Source organism: Lepisma saccharinum, chromosome 5, assembly GCF_977018435.1.
Source record: "Lepisma saccharinum chromosome 5, izLepSacc3.1, whole genome shotgun sequence".
NCBI lineage: Eukaryota > Metazoa > Arthropoda > Insecta > Zygentoma > Lepismatidae > Lepisma > Lepisma saccharinum.
This window is the reverse complement of record NC_139233.1, coordinates 69,341,669-69,360,931: the sequence shown is the minus strand read 5'-3', so window position 1 is coordinate 69,360,931 and position 19,263 is coordinate 69,341,669. Positions and strand designations below refer to the sequence as shown.

The 19,263-nt window shown below is 36.2% G+C and overlaps 1 protein-coding gene across 1 annotated transcript in view; it reads left to right on the top strand.

Moving 5' to 3' along the window:
• The first annotated feature begins 7,018 nt into the window (after positions 1–7,018).
• The window catches only part of LOC145988390 (activating signal cointegrator 1 complex subunit 1), a 39,428-nt gene continuing 27,183 nt past the window's right edge, over positions 7,019–19,263 (top strand). Inside the window, exon 1 of the mRNA XM_083123270.1 lies at positions 7,019–7,152. Within this exon, the coding sequence (XP_082979396.1) occupies positions 7,038–7,152 (115 nt within the window). The 5' untranslated portion in view covers positions 7,019–7,037. The remainder of the gene's footprint in view (positions 7,153–19,263) is intronic.

Here is a 19,263-nt window from a genome sequence, read left to right as displayed (position 1 = left end):
AACTTCTCCTTCTTTCCCATATAATTGATTATTTCTGGTGTAAAAGTAAATTTTTTTCAAAGTGAATGTTTTAAAAGTACAATTTTTCAAAGTGAATGTTTTAAAAGTACAATTTTTACAATGTTAATGTTTTAAAAATACTATTCTTTCAAAGTTAATAATTTAAGAGTACAATTCTTTCAAAGTTAATAATTTAAGAGTACAATTCTTCTGCTATTTGAACTTTTGTACAATTTTGTTATTGTTGTTAAAATAAATATGTTAGTTGATATAAAATTACAGTAAATTTTCATGAATTTATATATTAAATTTCAAAATAGTGTTACTTGCTAAAGATAGCGGACAAAATAAATTAAACTTTGACAATAACTGAACAAGAAATATACAAGTATGTTGATAAATATCATTTTTAAAAATAATTTTGTTACTATAGTAAATAATATTACAAGACACAAAACAAATAGATTCAGTAAACAAATAAAAACAAATAAGGAAATAAACAAAACAGCAATCAACAATAAAGTTAAAAAAGGATAGTCCTGAAGTCAAACAACCTAACTCAGATAACAAGCAGCAACAAGGATAAACAGAAACCAACATGGAATTCAGAAAGGGACATCAATAGCCACAGCCATAGCAAAAATAATAGATAGTCAAACAAGCTACCTCAGATATGAACCAGCAACATACCTCAAATATCTAGCAGCAACAAGGCATAGAATAGAGTAAAACAGGACATGCTTATGGAGAAACTCAACAACATAGGAATAAAAGGGACCGCCAACACAAATACGCTACATCATACATAGCCCCTGCGAATAGAAAATTAACAACATCAGCAGTAACTACTTATACCTGCTAGAACAACTAAGCGACTATAGTTAATCAGAAAAATACATATTTTCACGAACTAATTTACCTCTACGATAATAATACTGTACTAGCAGAATGCCAAGGCTTCAAAAGGTAGCTCCCAGAACAAAGTACAACGTGGAGTATAGGGTCACATGCAAATGATTATTCAAAGGAGCTTCGTAGATCAATAAGACAGTAGCGATTATTCTAAGTACTGCAACTTGACAGAAAATAGGAAACCTACACAAGAACATCAACACAAAAAGGAAAGATACTTACTACCATTACAGCACCCACTCAATATCACAAAAGACCATGCAAAATATTCTACAACAATCTGCTTCATAACATAAAAACTGCTAAGTTCCCTACTGCAACTTGACCGAAAATAGGAAACCTACACGAGAACATCAACACAAGAAGGAAAGATACTTACTTCCGTTACAGCAGGCACTCAATATCACAAAAGACCATGCAAAATATTATACAACAATCTGCTTCATAACATAAAAAACTGCTAAGTTCCCAAAAAGTATCCAATCAATGAAAGAAAACTGGTTGAAAAGGGAGAACTCTCTACAGTCTCACAGAATTATAGGAAAATAACAGCAAAACTTGGAAGCCTACACACTCAATAATGCTCAATATGCATACACTTCACATGCAATCCCCTGCAAAAGGCACATAGCAGCCTCTCATCTGAACTTGGACACCAAAAACACCACTTTGGGATTACTAATACTCATAAATACTACATTGCCTGCCCTTGTTTGAATAGCGTGGATGCAAACTTCATAGCAAAATATTGAAAAACGTCAGATGTATGTTCGTATAAGTGTGTAAATGTGTGTGTGTGTGTGTGTGTGTGTGTGTGTGACGTGCGTGTGTATAAAAGAGAATATATGTGCATTTACCAGAGTGTGGTCTTACATAATTGATAAAAACAGCAATATAGAACCTGATAGAATAGGAAATAGTAAAAAATAAGGTTTTTAACATGCCAAAGTAATTAGTTTAGTTTGTTAATTATAAGAAACATAAGTTAATTACAAGAAATATAAATGAAATGTGCTAAATAAGTACAATTGTTTGGTTTGAAGGTAGTGAATATATCGAATTTGTGCAAAAGTTTGCATTATAACCAGTGAATTAAACAACGTTTGCGTTAGAATAGCACAAAATAGGATACTTATTAGATTAATAACAAACTTTCTGATGCAGTAAAATATTGACTAGGGCTGAATGATTCAATTACTGTAAAATATTAGTCTCAGATTGAAGTAAATAAAGTGTAAACAATACCCTTTGTTTGTAAAATAGGAATGTTAATTCCTTTGATAGCAGAAATATAAAGTTGTACACATTAATTTGAGAGTTTTAGCAATATTTGTCCTGAAATGGATATAAATGTAACTTGTTAAGCGTGCCAAATACGAAATATTTAAAAAAACAGTACAGTATAACCTCAATTTTGAAAGCTAACAGTACTCTAGTGTTTCTACATAGGCGTCTGTAGTGGTAAAATACATCCAGTCCTTAAGATTTTTGGCCATCCATTCATCCTCAGCGTCACGATTAGTCCCAAAAGCAAAAAAAGCGAAATCTTGTGGTTGTTATAATTTCTACTTTTCATGCAATCACATACACTATAGTACTAAGTTTAGTGAATTTTGGCGTCTTCCTGATTTGTCTGTTAAAGTTAGTAATCAATAAAAATATGCGTACATAGAAAAAATCCTGAAATAGTTGGATTCTCAAAAGTATGTACAATCAGTGTTCTTGCTACATTTAGCACCTAATAAAATATAAATTGAAGTCTAGTTAGTGTTGGGCTGTAAAATGTTTTGGTACATGTAGTTACTTGAAATAGCAAATATTGGCTGTGTAACTGGTAAAGCCCTCAAAAAAATCAACTTCGTTTCCTCGTAGTACTCCCTGAAAATGCTTCTTGCACGCTAATAAGGCTCTGGCGTGTGTTCCTATGCCTCCTACTAGCCTCTGTAAAATTCATATTGACCAGTGCTTAACCATTCAACATGCTGTAGAGCCTAAGCTTTAAGCTTCAGTCAGTGGAAATTTAGTTCTCAGGGACATATAGTGATTGTAGAATAAAAAAAGAAGCCTCAAATAATACAGCATAACAGATACAAATAACCCCTGGTGTTAATCAAACACTCAAAAAGTCAAGTAGTACTTGAAACGTACCCCGAATAAAAGACTATAAGGGTAAATAGCATGGTAAGAAAAGTTTGGCAGGTGGACTTAAGAGCCACGTAGTCATCTGCTAACATCGTCTTGTCCTGTGATTTGTCATTATATTGTTAAGTAGTTATATTTAAGGGATGAAAGAAACAATATTAATAAACATTCAGTTATAGTACTCTTGGTAAAGGGGTTTCAGTGCTTAGAGAGATAATAATTTTAGTTACAGTAAAAGTTTGGCCTCTTATAAGTGCAAAAAAAGTACAAATATTAAACATTTCATACAGTTTATCTAGAAAGCAAAAGCAAAAATACAATAACTGCGCAACATACTTAAAAAATAAGCAAGCCATGATATTCTACTGCCCCATAATAAGTCTAAAATATACTCGAAAATACTCTGACATAAGGTTGACGGCTATCTGAGATCGAAATTTTCAAGCTTTCTCTCATGCATAAAGTGGCTCTAGGAATCACTAAGCCTCAATAAAAATGGAAACATGCAGTAAAAGCACTTGGAGAGTTGTTGTGATCACATCATATGAAAAACATGCAAGAACAAAAATATATGGAACCCTACTCATATATTTAGGAAACTTTACCTACCCTAACAGTAAGAAAATACCGAGGAAACTCTAAAATAAACAAACTTTCCTACGAAGCAAACAAAAAATAGCGTAGTGGAAGTCAATAAACCCTAACAACAACAACAAGATTCAACAACTACATCAAAACAAAAACAACAACAATAATAATAATAATACTAATAATAATAGTAATAATAAACTTTGTGGGTACAGTTTTACTTAAAAGTACTTCTTCCTTAGTGATAGAGAAATTTTTTAAATAAAGAACAAAACTCAAAGTTAAGAATTAAAAAATATAAGATACAAAAGGCAATAAATATAAAAATTAATAAAAGAAGTTGAAAAATTATCTTTGCAAGTCTAAACTGGAATAAACACTCCTGCCAGAATAGATGAAATTGTGATATTAGAGTAAAAAATGGAAATAAACTTTTAAAATAGCAAGTTAAAAGTTGAAAAATGTCTTTGTGAGTCCAAAATTTAATAAAAAATGTTGCCTGAATACAAGAAATTGTGATATTAGAGTAAAAAATGGAAATAAACTTTTAAAATAGCAAGTTAAAAGTTGAAAAATGTCTTTGTGAGTCCAAAATTTAATAAAAAATGTTGCCTGAATACAAGAAATTGTGATATTAGAGTTAAAAATAAACCTAAACTTCAACTAAAGTTGAAGAAACACAGTTTGTGTGTCTAAATTGCCATGCGAACTCTTGCTTGAATCGTTCAAATAGCGTTTTCTGAGTAAAAATACACAAAAATGCGAAATATTGTCTCTAACAGTAAAAACATCTGGTCAATTTTACATGAATCCTGATGTTTATAACCCAATAATCAAATGGGCTGTGGTTCGCAACCCAGAAATAAGGGCAAATAGTGGATGCCATCCACTTTAACTTGTAGATACTGGAACTGAATGTTCCTAGTTCAGCCAAATTCCTTACGGTTTTGGTCAAATAGTCTTTGCAATGTTACGAAAGGCGGCAGAAATACCGCGTAGATTACTTCCACCAAATAAAATTGGAACCTCAAAGAAAATCAATACTCGTGTGTAAAAATTTGGCGACACTTGACTTCCATTCAACTTCGGAAGAACACCAGGCGAAGGGGGCCGTAACAATGGCGACCCTTTCTTCCCCCTCACATGTCCATGAACGCGCGCGGTTTGAGGGTGCCGATCAATGCAACCACATAACAGGTTCTTCCGTAACAGGTTAATATTAATAACATGGATTCCGCTCGCATACTTCGTTTTCATATAGAATACATCGTTCAATTTCTTCGCCTTTAAAGCGAACATGTGTTATAATATCTTCTACCTCCGATCGAACGCGTCGGCACCGGTTGAATACGGGTAAATCCGGATCCTTAATTATACCAAATATGACTCACCACCGACGCCAAAATGGCCTTAGAATAGGCCGAAAATGTCTTTTGTACATTAATGGAAAAACCATTAATTCCAAGTTCCCACGTGTGCATAAAGCACCCATGACTCATATCCGGCAGAAACGCATATATAATATACCACAAAAGTGTTAGCTTAGGTCGAAAACGAACTCCACAATAGTGTCTTTTGTGCACTAATGGAAAACCATTAATTTCAAACTCCAACGTCTGTATAAATCATCTGTGACTCATATCCGGCAGAAACGCATATATAATATACAACAAAAGGTTAGCTTAGGTCAAAAACGGAATACATAATAGTGTCTTTTGTGCACTAATGGAAAACCATTAATTTCAAACTCACACGTGTGCATGAGTCATCGATGACTCATCTCCTCCTCCACCCACGACACGTGGCGCTAGATTAAATAACAATAGCGTCACCCCTCGAAAATGAATTAAAAAACCATTAATGTCAATTAATGGGTCCATTGTTTGCTCTTAAGTATTTTCCCTACTACTACTATTGGTGCATTCTTCTCCAGCATAGCCATAGGCAGTGACCACACTACGACAATTTCTCTCTCTCTTATCTGCCCCCAGTAAAACGACAAAATAAATAAATGAATGAATGCTCTTTTAGCCAAAATATGCATTTTTGTGTCGTATGTAACGGAATTATAAAAATGATTGCCCCGGGAAAATATGATTTACCCCTCCATCTTTACTATTGCGCTGTTACTAGCTACAACATATTTTGATTTCTATTGTTCCCACATATTTATTTTAATTTTAGTATTGTGAATCATATTCCACTGTGTTACCTCACGTAGCCACCCCCCCCCCCCCACACACACGTACGACTTCAGTTGTAAGTTTTAGACTAAGCTTGTCAAATATCCACTTATATCTTTGTATTCTTGAGCCATTTTAAAAAAAATCATTTCGCCCCTTCTTCTGGACTATTTCATAGGAATGTTTTCCCACTGGAAACCCCTTTGCAGATCGAGATCCGGGGCTATAGCCTTCCCAAGCCAGCGTCCCCTCCAAATACTCTCTTGGCCTCATGAAAGACAAATATATGTATTTCTACGAAATATTAATTTACTTGGGAGTTTCTCTTTTCGAACAGGAATAAGTTTTAAATTTTAGTAGCTTATAAATTTACACTATCAATTTTGAGTAAAGGTTTTGCGTAACCCTAAAAGTACATTTAGAGACTGCAAGGTCAACTCTCGATATTTCAGATATATTAATAATTTTCATCACAACGTCTTGTAATAATTATTTGTTACTTCAATAACCTCCTCGCAAATGTTTCTCGCATATTAAAACATAGATGCCAATTTCTGTTTATTTCCTTGTAATGCTGACCTCCGTGGCGAAGTGGTTAGCACAACGCTTTACGATGCCAAAGACCCCCAGGTTCGAATCCCCGCCAGGGCATGGGTCTACTTTCCTTTCTTCAATTTCATCATATCATCACGCATCCTCATCTTTACGATTAGCCATATGTGACAGATAAGCGAAGTAAAATAAACTAAGTCTATTAATCAATTATTTTTTAAACTCTTTAATTCTTCTTTAGCATGCCACGTTTTTGTTAAAATTATATTACGATTTGTAAAATGACGAAATTCTAAAGGAGAACACGCAACTTTCTTTGTAGCGCATCGGTCAGAAAGTTTCAGGAATATGGATTTTCAAAATACATTTTTTCACATGTACTTTGCCCTCTTTTAAAAGTAGCGCGTTTTCAATTATGTTACTAATCATTAAAAGGATGCCTCAATACCATCTTGGAGGATGACAATTAATATTTTCCCCCTCCTAAAAGTAATAATATACTTTCGCTCTCTGAATCTCCCATATAAATGCTAGGGGCCGTCTGCTTCAGCCGAGCTTACTGCTTCTCCGGTGACGTCACGCGTTCGTGCAAGATCGGCAATCTTCGGATGGCTTTACCTAATCTCTATATTCCTTGACATTCTGTAATGCAATAGAGAAATGGATGTCCTTAAACCAGAATTAATGTGGATAGAAGGGAGATGCTATAGGGTGAATCAAACTGGTACTTTTAAGAGGAATGAAGAATTCGAATCTCCCGAAGAACCTGTTGATGGTAAGGCTAAATTTATAGTGACGTACTGTTGTTTTGCTCAGCTGGTCATTTAGAAACATGGTTGAATGGTTTCTTATTTATTATTTATTGCTCTATATTTTTCCTCGGTGGTAACAGTATGGTATAGGGAAACACATTTCACTCGTTCGTTTCTTCATTTTTTACATTCGTACTTCCCTATTATGCATTTCGAAACTTTGTTTAAGGTGGGATTTCCCTTTTGGTAAATATGATATATCGCCCGAACGGATTTCTTCAAAGCTACAGGAGAAACAACTTACTGAAATCAGTTTCTGTATCATTGTCGAAGTTCTTCGAGGTATTTTCTTTCGCGGAAACTGAAAACTTCACCATAGAATGCTGCAGATCAAGAAATAATCACTTTTTATGTAACTTGCATTTTCTGACAACATTATGCCGTTGTTTCCATTATGTACCTGCAGATGGCACGACCGTCGAAAGTTACGCGTTCGCGTCAGTGTTTCCAAACGTGCTTTTTCTTAAGAGATTTTTTTTAACTATGCTTACCTAACCTAAACTGCCGGAAATGGTCCATAGGGCTATCCGTCAATGGTTTTTGAGGCTATACGTCTGTGGTTCGTGGGGCTATAGTGAATGGTTTTTGGGGCTATCGGGAATGTTTTTAGGGACTATCGTGAATGGTTTTTGGGGCTATTGTGAATGGTTTTTGGGGCTATTGTGAATGGTTTTTGGGGCTATTGTGAATGGTTTTTCGGGCTATCGTGAATAATTTTTGGGGCTATCCGTCAATGGTTTGTGGGGCTATCCGTCAATGGTTTGTGGGGCTATCGTGAATGGTTTTTTGGGGCTATCCGTCAATGGTTTGTGATGACATAATGAACACGAAAGTAGGTATTTTTCAGTGAAGAAGGTTGAAACACTGCATACCCACTCCAAATCGACAAAGCACAACGCGTGATGATCCATGACGAGTGCACGCCATATTGCCTGTTACCCAAGCGGAACAAGGAAGACAAATAATGACTCTTAATATGAAAAGATGACACTATTTTATGGGAAAAGGCATAACCTCACCTTAAAGAATCTTCCGCAATGCAGAATAGGTAAGTATCAATGCTAAAATTAACAAAATACACGAGTGAGAGGTGTTCGGGTGATATCTCATAATTACCTCGCCTTTTTCACGAAAATAGCTTCAATTTTCCACATATCAAGTAATTATTGTTCATTCCTCTCACACATAATATGGCGGAGAAATCTTGACTAGCGTTGTCGATGAACAGTGGGTTTGCAGTGTTGCAACCTTCTTCGCAGAATAATACCTACTTTCGTGTTACTCATTTTGTATTTTTTCCGGGTTCGAAAACCCCACGAACCATGCACCTGTAGCCCCACAAACCATGCATGGATAGCCCCACAAACGAATAAAAAATAATAATAATAATATTTTATTGTCATTAAGCTTGTACAGCAATAGACAACGTCAAGAACGAAATACATGTGAAATATATTATAAAATAATATAAAATTATAACCAGTTTTATGTTTAAATTGCACTAAAATACAATATTTTTAATTTAAAGAAATTCTTGACTTGAGTACAATAGTGTAGCAACTAACCAGGCATACAGTTTATGTTTAAATACATTCATAGGCATATTTGTCACATCAAGAGGTAGCTTATTAAATAGTCTTAATCCTAGAGCTTGATAACTATTTAGTGATTTTGAGAGTCTATGGTAGGGTATATTTATATGCCTGCTGTTTCTTGTAGTATAGGAATGTACATGTTGTCTACTTTGTAGCTGTGGCAAATTTTTCTTTACCTACAACAGCACAGTGTAAATATATACATTTATCACAGTCATAAAATTTAACGTAATGAGCAGTGGCTTACTATGATCTAATTTGTGTGAGTTGATAATTATTCTCACGGTTTTTTTTCTGCAGCAAAAAAATTTCTTGTACATAACTGCAGTTCCCCCAAAGTAAAATTCCATATGAAATAATGCTTTGAAAGAAAGCGAAGTAAGCTGATCTTACGTAATCTACAGGTACATGACTGTTTAGATTCCTTAACAAATATATAACCCTGGAGAGCTTGGCAGTTATGTATTTAATATGTGGCTCCCATGATAATTTATTATCAATGATAATACCTAGAAATTTCACATTGTCTGAGCTATTATCGATTATCAATGATAATACCTAGAAATTTCACATTGTCTGAGCTATTATCGATTGGGATGTCTCTAAGACTGAAAACATATGCTGGGTTTTACTTTCATTCAGCAAAAAAGCATTAGCTCTGAACCTTAAAGAAGATTGATACAGGGTATTATTAGTTATGGCTTTAAGAGTGTTAAAGTCAGAGCTGGCATTAAAGAAGGTAGTATCATCTGCATATAGTATTGTGTGAGCAGTGACGGAAAATGGTAAGTCATTCATCATGAGAGCAAACAATAGCCCCATGAACCATTCACGCAAGGTTAGGTTAGGTTCTGTGAGGTTAGGCAAACATAGTTAAAATTGTCACATTCTGGCAAAACAATGGCGAATTTGGAAACACTGACCAGGGGTTACGTCATTGAACGCATGGAACATTTGGTTCATGTAGTCGAACGTAATGGAGGCAAGAGCTTTTGTGCATCGGAGAGACATTAATGTCGAAACATACATGATTTACCGGCCGAATAAGTTGAACGAAATGAGAAAACACTTCCACGAGCTTTCAAAAGTCTACAGAAACTCAGTTCCATAAGTAATTTCTCCTGTAAATTTGAAGAAATGTGTTTTCCCTATACCATACTGTTACCCAAATAAGTTTTTCGGATGAAGTATCAGAGGTTCTGATGTCCCGGTCACTGTTTGAAATTTGAATATTACGTGTGTAATATGGTGTAATATATTGCTTTTCATAATGGCGATATTTCTCCAGAAAGAAGTGAGGAAGCCATGTTTTGTGGAATGTAGCCACTGAGTTGCACTGTCTACAGTGTTGACTACAGACTTTGAAGATAAGCTTAGTGTTATTTGAAGTATGTTTGCCAAACCTAACGTTATGTGAAATTTTTAAGTTACAGACGTGACCGGGAAATTGTAATGTCAGTTTCGAGTTCAGGAGGCCTCATGTAGAAAGTATACAAAATTTCAAACAATTCGGGGAATACTCCCGTCATCTTCAATGAAGCCATAATACCATCTTTCTTTTTACTTCTTAATATACACATTTCACGCTATGTTCCTATACACTGACTAAGTATCACTTCTGTCCACCTTGGAGTTTTCGCCCCTCCCCCCCTTTTGTTTTTTTTTCACAGGAATTAATGAAAAGTAGTTTTTGGAACGTAGAAACATGTGACCGAGAGGGTAGAGATCAGCAGAGATGGTTTTGACCCGAGATTTCAGCTAAAGACATTTTCTCCCATAGTTTTAATCAAATTTGTTAATGTCTGTTCAGTGCATTACATAGGTTATCTACCTAGTAGATAAGGTTTTACAAATATGCACTCATCCAATGTTTTCATTGACCAGCAATAAATTTGTAAGCTGTGTAACATACTTCTGTAATGTATGTGCCAGCCTTCATGGTTGGAAGGCTAGTGTTCCATATTACACCACCAGGGTACTTAGGTTTGAATTGTTAGTAAGTCATAGGTGTTTCATTGTGTTTGTTCCAGGCCCGTAGCTAGAGGGGGGCAAGGGGGGCAACTGCCCCCCTGAGACCATGCCTTGCCCCCCCCTGTGAAATATATAGAACACATTCCTATCTGGAATTCTCACTGTTCTTTACAATTATATCCTATATTGCTCTAGGAACTTAACAAAGACACTTATGGATTTGGTGATTTATTAAGGAACGTGTGTTGGATTCCATAATGTCGTACCAGAATTGGGAAAAAAAAATCTTTCCATATTCAGATTTCGGAAAATGATTTCACGATTTTCAGTATCTAGACATTCTGAGTGACCTTATATTATTAAAGATGCGTAATGTGTTTGGATATGTTTTCTTGAATGCATTTTTATGGAGTTTGAACTGCTCAATTTTTTGTTTCCCACATCTACCTTTTGCTAATACTGATACATGTGGTAGAGATAGGGAGAGAGAGAGTGGATATTTTATTTTATTTACTTAACGTCTCTTTTCTGCCACTTCTAGTTAATCGTGACGATGAGAACGAGTGATGATATGAAATTGATTTAGGGGCACTCATAAACATCATCCATGCCCAGGCTGGGGTTTGCTAAGCGACCGACCCCTGACGTCGCAGTGCGTTGTATAACCACCCCACCATGAAAGTCGGCTAGTGAAAGATGTAGGACAGATTACTGGGTCAGTTATCAAACATGACGAAAATGTGATAGTGTTTCACATTTATTATTTCTGTTAGAAAGCAATAAAAATTGTGCTGTGATGTCGGTTACACCAGGCATCTTTTGGAGTGTAAATAGAAAAGGTTCTAGGAAAGTTTTGCAATACACCTCTCATTTTCAAAATCTTTGAAAATACTTTCCACCACTTCTTCAACCTTCAAAACCATTCGTCGAACCAACTCTTTCTTATTTCCTGAGGGAAGTGGGTACACTCGTCATCCCAGGCCCTTAGAAGGTTATCTTAATTGGAAAACCTATTCCTTTTAGCCTGTTATTGACGTGAGGAAACAGTGCAGAGTCACATGGCGAGGTCTGCACCGTAGGGAGGATTCTCCAGGACTTTCAGTCCCGTAGGTTCAAAATACTCGATGCCAACTAAGAGTCTGCCTTCGAACGTGGACGAGTGTTTTTGAGAGCTTGAACTACTTGGGCAGCCCTCCTCGGTGTACCACTTCGCGGTGACGGTCTTCTGTGTTAATAGCACCACGTGCTCCACAACTCCCCTTACAGTATAGGCGACCACCATCTTCTTCTTTACTAATCGAGATTCTTGCACAGACACTGGCATAGGCGTGAGCAGACCTTCTGATTAGGGGAGGGGGAGGGGCAAAAGCCTTGATGAAAGTTCAGCCGGGAAAGAAAATCCTCATTTTATTCTCTGTTTAGTTTCATTGCATTGGTGGGTATATATAATGCAGTAACATAGAGGCACCATAACGAATAAATAAATTATCTGTGAAATATGCTGCCCTCCTTTTCCTTCAAATAATTGTGTTCATACATTTAAGACAAAATAGTTTAGCAGTAAGAGTGTGAAGTACTTAGTTATAACTTCTTTCTCTGGTAATTTACAATGCATTAGAGAAAATAATAAAATTGCGAGCGAAGCGAGCAAGAAATCTTTTACATCCAAATTTTTGCAAACTGAAAACAATATTGATTTAATATGGCACTAAAAATTCCATGGGGCGCCATGGCATTTTCTTTTATATTTTTTTTTTTTTCATTTAGATCGTTCGGCACCCAAGGCCAACTCCCGCCGCCCACTAGCTACGGCTCTGAACTTAAGAAAACTGCAATAAAAGCAGATATTGCGAGCGAAGCGAGCAAGAAAATTTTACGAATAGTATTTTTATCTCTATAAAATTTGATATCGAGGGGGCAATTGCCCCTTTGTGTCCCCCTGCAGCTGGTCTTGGCTGCCTGGAAGAAATAATGCAAGAAAGAGTATCTTGAGTATCATTTTGTCCTGTTACTCTTAGATTCTCCTAGTCTTGCTTTCTTTAACCTCCATGTTTGTCCCCCTAGAATTGATTTCTGTCCAAGTCTAATATCGGTGATAAGATTCCTCTACACTAAATTTCTAGGTGAAAGTATAATAATGTAGGAACATGGAAGGGGGGGGGGCAAAGCCACCCCCCTTAGAAAAATGAATGTCAACCTAAAATAATATATTTAACACGTGTAATTTGATTTTTCATAGTAATTTACATTAATGCGATGATTTCAAATGCAAATGGTGTTTTTGGGGGGGGAAATATGATAAGCAACATGGGTGTGTGATATGATACATGTATTTTATATAAAGGAAAGGGTACGTGTTGACTTCCTGTTGGCATGCTATCATTTATATAGTATTCTATTGCTTTTAGAATATTTAGCGGCAGTAAAAATAAATGCCATTTGCAACCGTGAAGCTAATTGGGATTGCATACATTAAGAATGGCAGATGATGCCATTTTTCGATGGCTTGTATTGTAGCATCGAAACAAGAACTGGACGAGCAAATATAAGAAAAGTTGTTCGCCTTGATGTCCTCTACTCACTGTGAAAATTGCCCTGCGTATATAGGTTCAAGAAAACGACGCTGCGTTGCCAGAGGTCCTGGATTCGAATCCCGGTTTGGACATGGACATGTATTTGTCCAAAAATGTAAAAAATGACAACCTGAGGAAAAGTGAATAACAGGGCATACTACTGCTTAGGGGTATTCCTTTAAAAAATAAAAAAAGTCGGTACGGCGTTTGTATGCCACGTGGGAGACCGGGGTTCAATTCCTGGGGTGGGTGATCTAAGATCGGAATTTTTCCTGTCTTGTCCCGCATAAAACAGCTCTGGGGCTCATCCAGCCTCAAATCAATGGGTACCTGGGGGTAACCCTGGGGAGTAAAGGCTGCCAGAGCATGGTGTTGATCACATCACCTTCAATTTGGCCGAGGTCGAGAATGTGTGTGGATCTATCCCCACATCCCCTAAATGTGTATTCATAGCACGGTGCTATATACAGGAAACTTTGCCTTTTTTATAACCTAATATTTTGCCAAAACATTCTGTAAACTCTTCAGCTGTGGAGTGGATTTTCCTAATTTTACTCATCTTAAGCCATTCTGTTTTTCACAGAAACCAGTATCAGTATTTTATAAAACCCTGATATTTGGGGTTTGTACGCTTTGGTGGTGACAGGCATCCGTGAGATTTCACGCAGCAAGGATGGAGTAAGGTGAAGGAGGCCCCTTATACACTGTATAGTTGATTTCATATTATAGTCATTAAGGAACATATTTTTCATAATGTAAAGAGGATACAAAATTCCTTAGTATGAAATGACATCGTAATCCAAGAAGTCATTGATCAATCAAGGGGTTCCCATTTGTTTGTCCGGTGTCAAAGAAATGTGTTTTCAACAATAAAATAATACAATTCACACAATATTTTGCAAATTGGTTAAAGTAACCAGTAAGCCAACATTTTCTGTAGTGATGTAAGAGTCTCCCCTTTGAAGCAAATAGGATCCGTGGTAGTCCTAAGAGACCCTCAGATTCGATTTTCGGTGGCAGCTCATTTAAATTTCAAGTAGATACAGTCCGGATTAGCCTATTTATCTTAAATTTTATTCATATTTGGTGTTAGACTTTTTTTCTTTTGTTCGTTGGAGTTTCACAATATCACCCCTTTCCGGTTAGTAATTGCTTTGTGTGGGGGGGGGGGGGCAATGCGTCCTCCTATGTACCCCACTATATCTGCCAATGCGAAATAATATATTAAAAATTTGCCCCCTCAAGAATTGACTTTGCCCCCCCTACTAATAATTCCTGGCTACGGGCCTGGTTTGTTCAATCATCTGTTTCATCAATTTGACACTCATCTTTGTAATAGTTAACAGAGAAGTAGTAAAGGAATGTAAAATTCATAGCATTCTATGCAATGAAGCAATTCTGCATTATTGTATAATTGTATATGCAACTTTGCCAATAACAAAAATAATACTAACAATAACGAGGTTCATAGTAAGAGGTAATAAATACTACCACTAAATTGACACTAACGGTTGATATTTCAAAGATGAAAATTAACAATTACTGTTCTCGTACAGTCATACAATTTGGTATAAATTTACAATACCGGATGTATTTCCGATTGCTTTGAAATTACGCATACTCACTAATTGGGGCCTCATAATCAAGGATCTGCAGTTAAAAATTGGTGGTCACTTCCAGATATTGCAAAATTACATTCACATATTAATGCTATGATTGTCGATACACTATTATAGTAGCCATATTTGATGATGTGAACAAGTGAAGTTCGCTATTTGAGAAAATGGCATCTTGCATAAGGTGGAAAAAATGTTTGCCCCACAAACCATTCACGGTAAAGTTAGTTTAGGCAAGCAAAGTAAAATTTAAGGGTCGTCATAAACATAGTTTTGAAATGCTAATCATTGCAAAAAATAGTTGTTTTCTTCATAAATCAAGGATGTTTACTATATTCACGGACCCACTTATTTTGTCTTATTTTGCAATTTCTAGACGTGACCGCCAAATTTCAACTGCAGATTCATGATTATGAGGCCAAAATTAGTGAGTATGCCGAATTTCAAACAAATTGGAGATACTTCCGGTATTGTAAATTCGATCCTACACTTAGGCAGCATCCAGACTGAGACAACAAACAACACGTGTCACTTGGAAATGTACCATCAGAAATAAATGTAATACCAAAGTGACATGACAAACTGCACAACTGTGTGTCACGCAGACTAGACTGTTTTTTTCAGTAGGGTAAACCATATCACCTTCGTCTGTTGCTTGTGCAATGAATGCTTTTTACAGTCTGGAGCTTCTCATGCCACTTGTCACTTGTCTATTTGATCTGAAAGAACCCTATGGCCATAGACCGATCCATAATTATTTTTTGGGAGAGGCACAGAATATGCATGAACCCAGAATAAACATATTGTAGGTTTAACTTTGGAAATACAGTGTGCAGCATTTTCTACACGTTAAGCCTTCTTTCAACAGCTGAAAACTGTTTATCCCTCTATTGAAAAATCTCCTAACATATGCTTCCAATTTCGGTGATACTCTGCAAGGCTTTTCTAGAAGGATACAGAAGTGATGTAATTTGTAAAAAATCAATTTGGGGTTCTAATTTGGCGTGCAAAAAATTATAAAGCAGCATTAATGGGATGTGAAAAGCAGCTTTAGGGGCGTTTGAAGAGTTTTATAATATTATACGATTTAGGTTCAATATTGTGGATCTTAGTGTCGTCAATTTATATATATAATTCCAAATGTTTGCACAATATTTTCAACAGAAATCACATTTTATGACAAAAAATACAAGAATTTGGTTCCCACAAGTTCTGAAAGCTCAAGGATTTTCCGCTTGTAGTGCTGCTGTTGTTTTTCAACACACAACCCTCCTCATGCAGTTCTTGCATCTCCGGCCACATGTCCCTCATAGAACAGCGGGGAGAGGTTTCATCCATCTGTTTCTAAGCTTATCTTTTTTTGCCATCTGGGTTTGTGTTCTTCAGCAGAGACCTTTATGAAATCAGGGAACTACATTACTTCAGTGGCTCCTTTCAAAGAAAACAAGACAGACAGTTTTTGAAGTCGAAGCAGTGAATCGTCAAGATTATTATAGTCGCACAAATTACGCCAGTTTATGAGTCTGATCGGAAGCAAGAAGGCAAGTTAGGGACGTACTAAAATGCTGAAGTGCTGTCTGCCATAAGAAAATGATGACCACGTGCAGAAAATGCTGAATCATGGGAAAAACTACAAGAATCAGGTAGAAAATGTGGAAAATTACAAACTGGTTGTCAGTGTTGCAACACACCACGAAAATTTTATGTATTACCGACAGAAATCGATTAAAGGCTAAACCGCTTTACAAAACGTTAGACGATGGAAAGTACACAAATTTGATTGAACGCAATTAAATACACTAATTTGGATCTATCAAAGCGCTTCAGGAGCTGTTAAACCGTCTAAATGATCGTACTTGAATCTGCTGAATGGTCTTAGAATCTCCTGAACCGTCTAAATAATCGTATTTGAACCTGCTGAACAGACTTAGAATCTGCTGAACCATCTAAATGGTTGTATTTGAATCTGCTGAATGGGTTTGGAATCTGCTGAACTGCCTAAATAATCATATTAATTAATTTTCTTTACTTCATATAGTTATAAATACTTCAAAAGTACAGAGTTCACAGAATCTTTTCAGGGGGGAAGGTTTCAAACATTCGTACCAATTTGCATTAATTTATTGAAACTCAAATTAAATAATAAAATATTCATTTCGTTGTATAAAACGTTCTATTTTTAATTGGAAGACAATCAACATGTATGTACCACACACACATACCTCCTAGTCCTGCGTTCATCCCAGGAAAAATTTAACCTGAAGTGTTAAGACATGAATGCTTTCAAGTATGATCGTGGTGTAGAGCAGGGAAATTATTCTAAATTTCTTTCCTCACCATGAATTCAAAACAACATTTAGTATAAAAATCAGAAATTTAAACTGACTTATTAACATGATATGTAACGTGCAACTGCCCCTTACTCAATCTCTGGTGCTGCGTCATTGGTTCACATTTTCAGTGTCTCTCGCTGGCCAATAATAAGATAGGGTCGAGCACAGTGCTGTCACACTGAACATAAAATCCGCTTTGTATGGTCAATTGTTCTTGTGGATTTTTTTTTTAGATTAATATAGAAGATTTCACTCCTTGTTTTAATGTTAACAACTGAACAAGCACTTCCGACAAGCATAAGCAGCGCAGGAACATTTTCTTGGGAGGCACAAGATTAACATTGTTGGTTCAGAATTATCTGTTTTTAAATTAAAATGGAATTTTCCATGAACCAACAATGTTAATCTTGTGCCTCCCAAGAAAATGTTCCTGCAAAATTCCATTTTAATTTAAAAACAGATAATTCTGAAATATATGCAGTCATTAGGGATTTAATGGAAATTGTGAACAAATATAGGTCTACATGTATCCATTTTAATTCCTGGTGGAATTTGAAAGGGAAGATCAGGATGAGGATGATTCCACCCCTGTTGTAAACCATCCCAACCTGTGGTTATGAAGGATACATCCCATCAAGGGATAATTATTTCCCACCCAGTGGATATGTAAATTACATTATTAAATATATCATTCTTATAGAGTTCCAGTTCAGATCAGTTAATTTTAGATCCTTTGTTGTACGTACGCAACAATAGTGAATTAAGGGAGAGCAAAAAATGATACCGGAAAATATTTTTTTATGTAATTATGCATGTTGCAAATTTGTACAGTGCAGTGCCTTCAGGCGTAAAAGGAAAAAAAATGTAATGACATTTTACTTTATTTTTCTTGATAGTTGTAAGAATTTGAAAATATATTTACATTTTATTGTTTCGGGTTAAATTGGTTGTAGTTTCAACTTTAGTAAAATAACTTGACACCTTTTCCTTGTTAACAACGTTGGTACTAATACTCTCCTGAATTTCTTATACATGTATCATCTTTTAATTTTCTTTTTAAAAAAAAGTATATCCCAATTTAGCCTTTAGGCTACTGTAATATAAGGCCATTGCAAACAATTTTTTTTTTTGGGGGGGGGGGGTGTTGTTGAAGAATATTGTCACCGATCTCTTTGGAATCCCATTCCCGAACTTCGGACTTCGTAGCACATCACAATCGGAAAGCTGGCGGAAGTAAGCAACCGTTGGTACTTTTAAAAATAATTCCCATGCCGAAGAAAGAAATCACTGGCGAACTTCGGAGTACTTCCCTTTCAGTCAGCACATGTGTAGATTGCAAGATGCAAACTCTTTTTGGGGAGGAGGGAACGAAGGAGAACTCCTGATAGCTGACTGTGTTCACTATTCCATTATGGTAATGCAGGACATTACACGGGCATAAAGGTAAGAAGGTAAGTTTCCCCTCCAAATAGCACCATGCCTCATTTAGGGGATGTGCAGGTATGCCCTACACATTCTCGACCTCAACCATTTTGGAGGTGATGTGATCAGCACCACCCTCTGGCTGCCTTTGCCCCCCTCCCCACAGGTAACATTTGATTTGAGGCTGGGTGAGCCCCGGAATCGTTTTATGCGAGGACAAGTACGGAAAATTTCCGACCTTAGATCACCTACCCTGTCAATCGGACCTGGGTCTCCCGCATGGCAGTCAGGCACCGTACCGACTAGACCACCACAGCTCCCTACATTACAAGTGTACCATCAAATATTCCAATTAAGAATGGCCAAATCCAGATAAAATTTGGTTTCTGAATATCCTAATTATCCAAATATTCGAATGAGTCCATTATCTGAATAGTTCTGTTTTATCCGTTTTAGAGACTTTCCGCATGTTCCTTTATTCTGTATTTCTACCATACTGACTCTCAACGTGAGTGTCTGTTTATCCGTTTAACAGATCCTCTTCATACTTTAAAATACTTTACG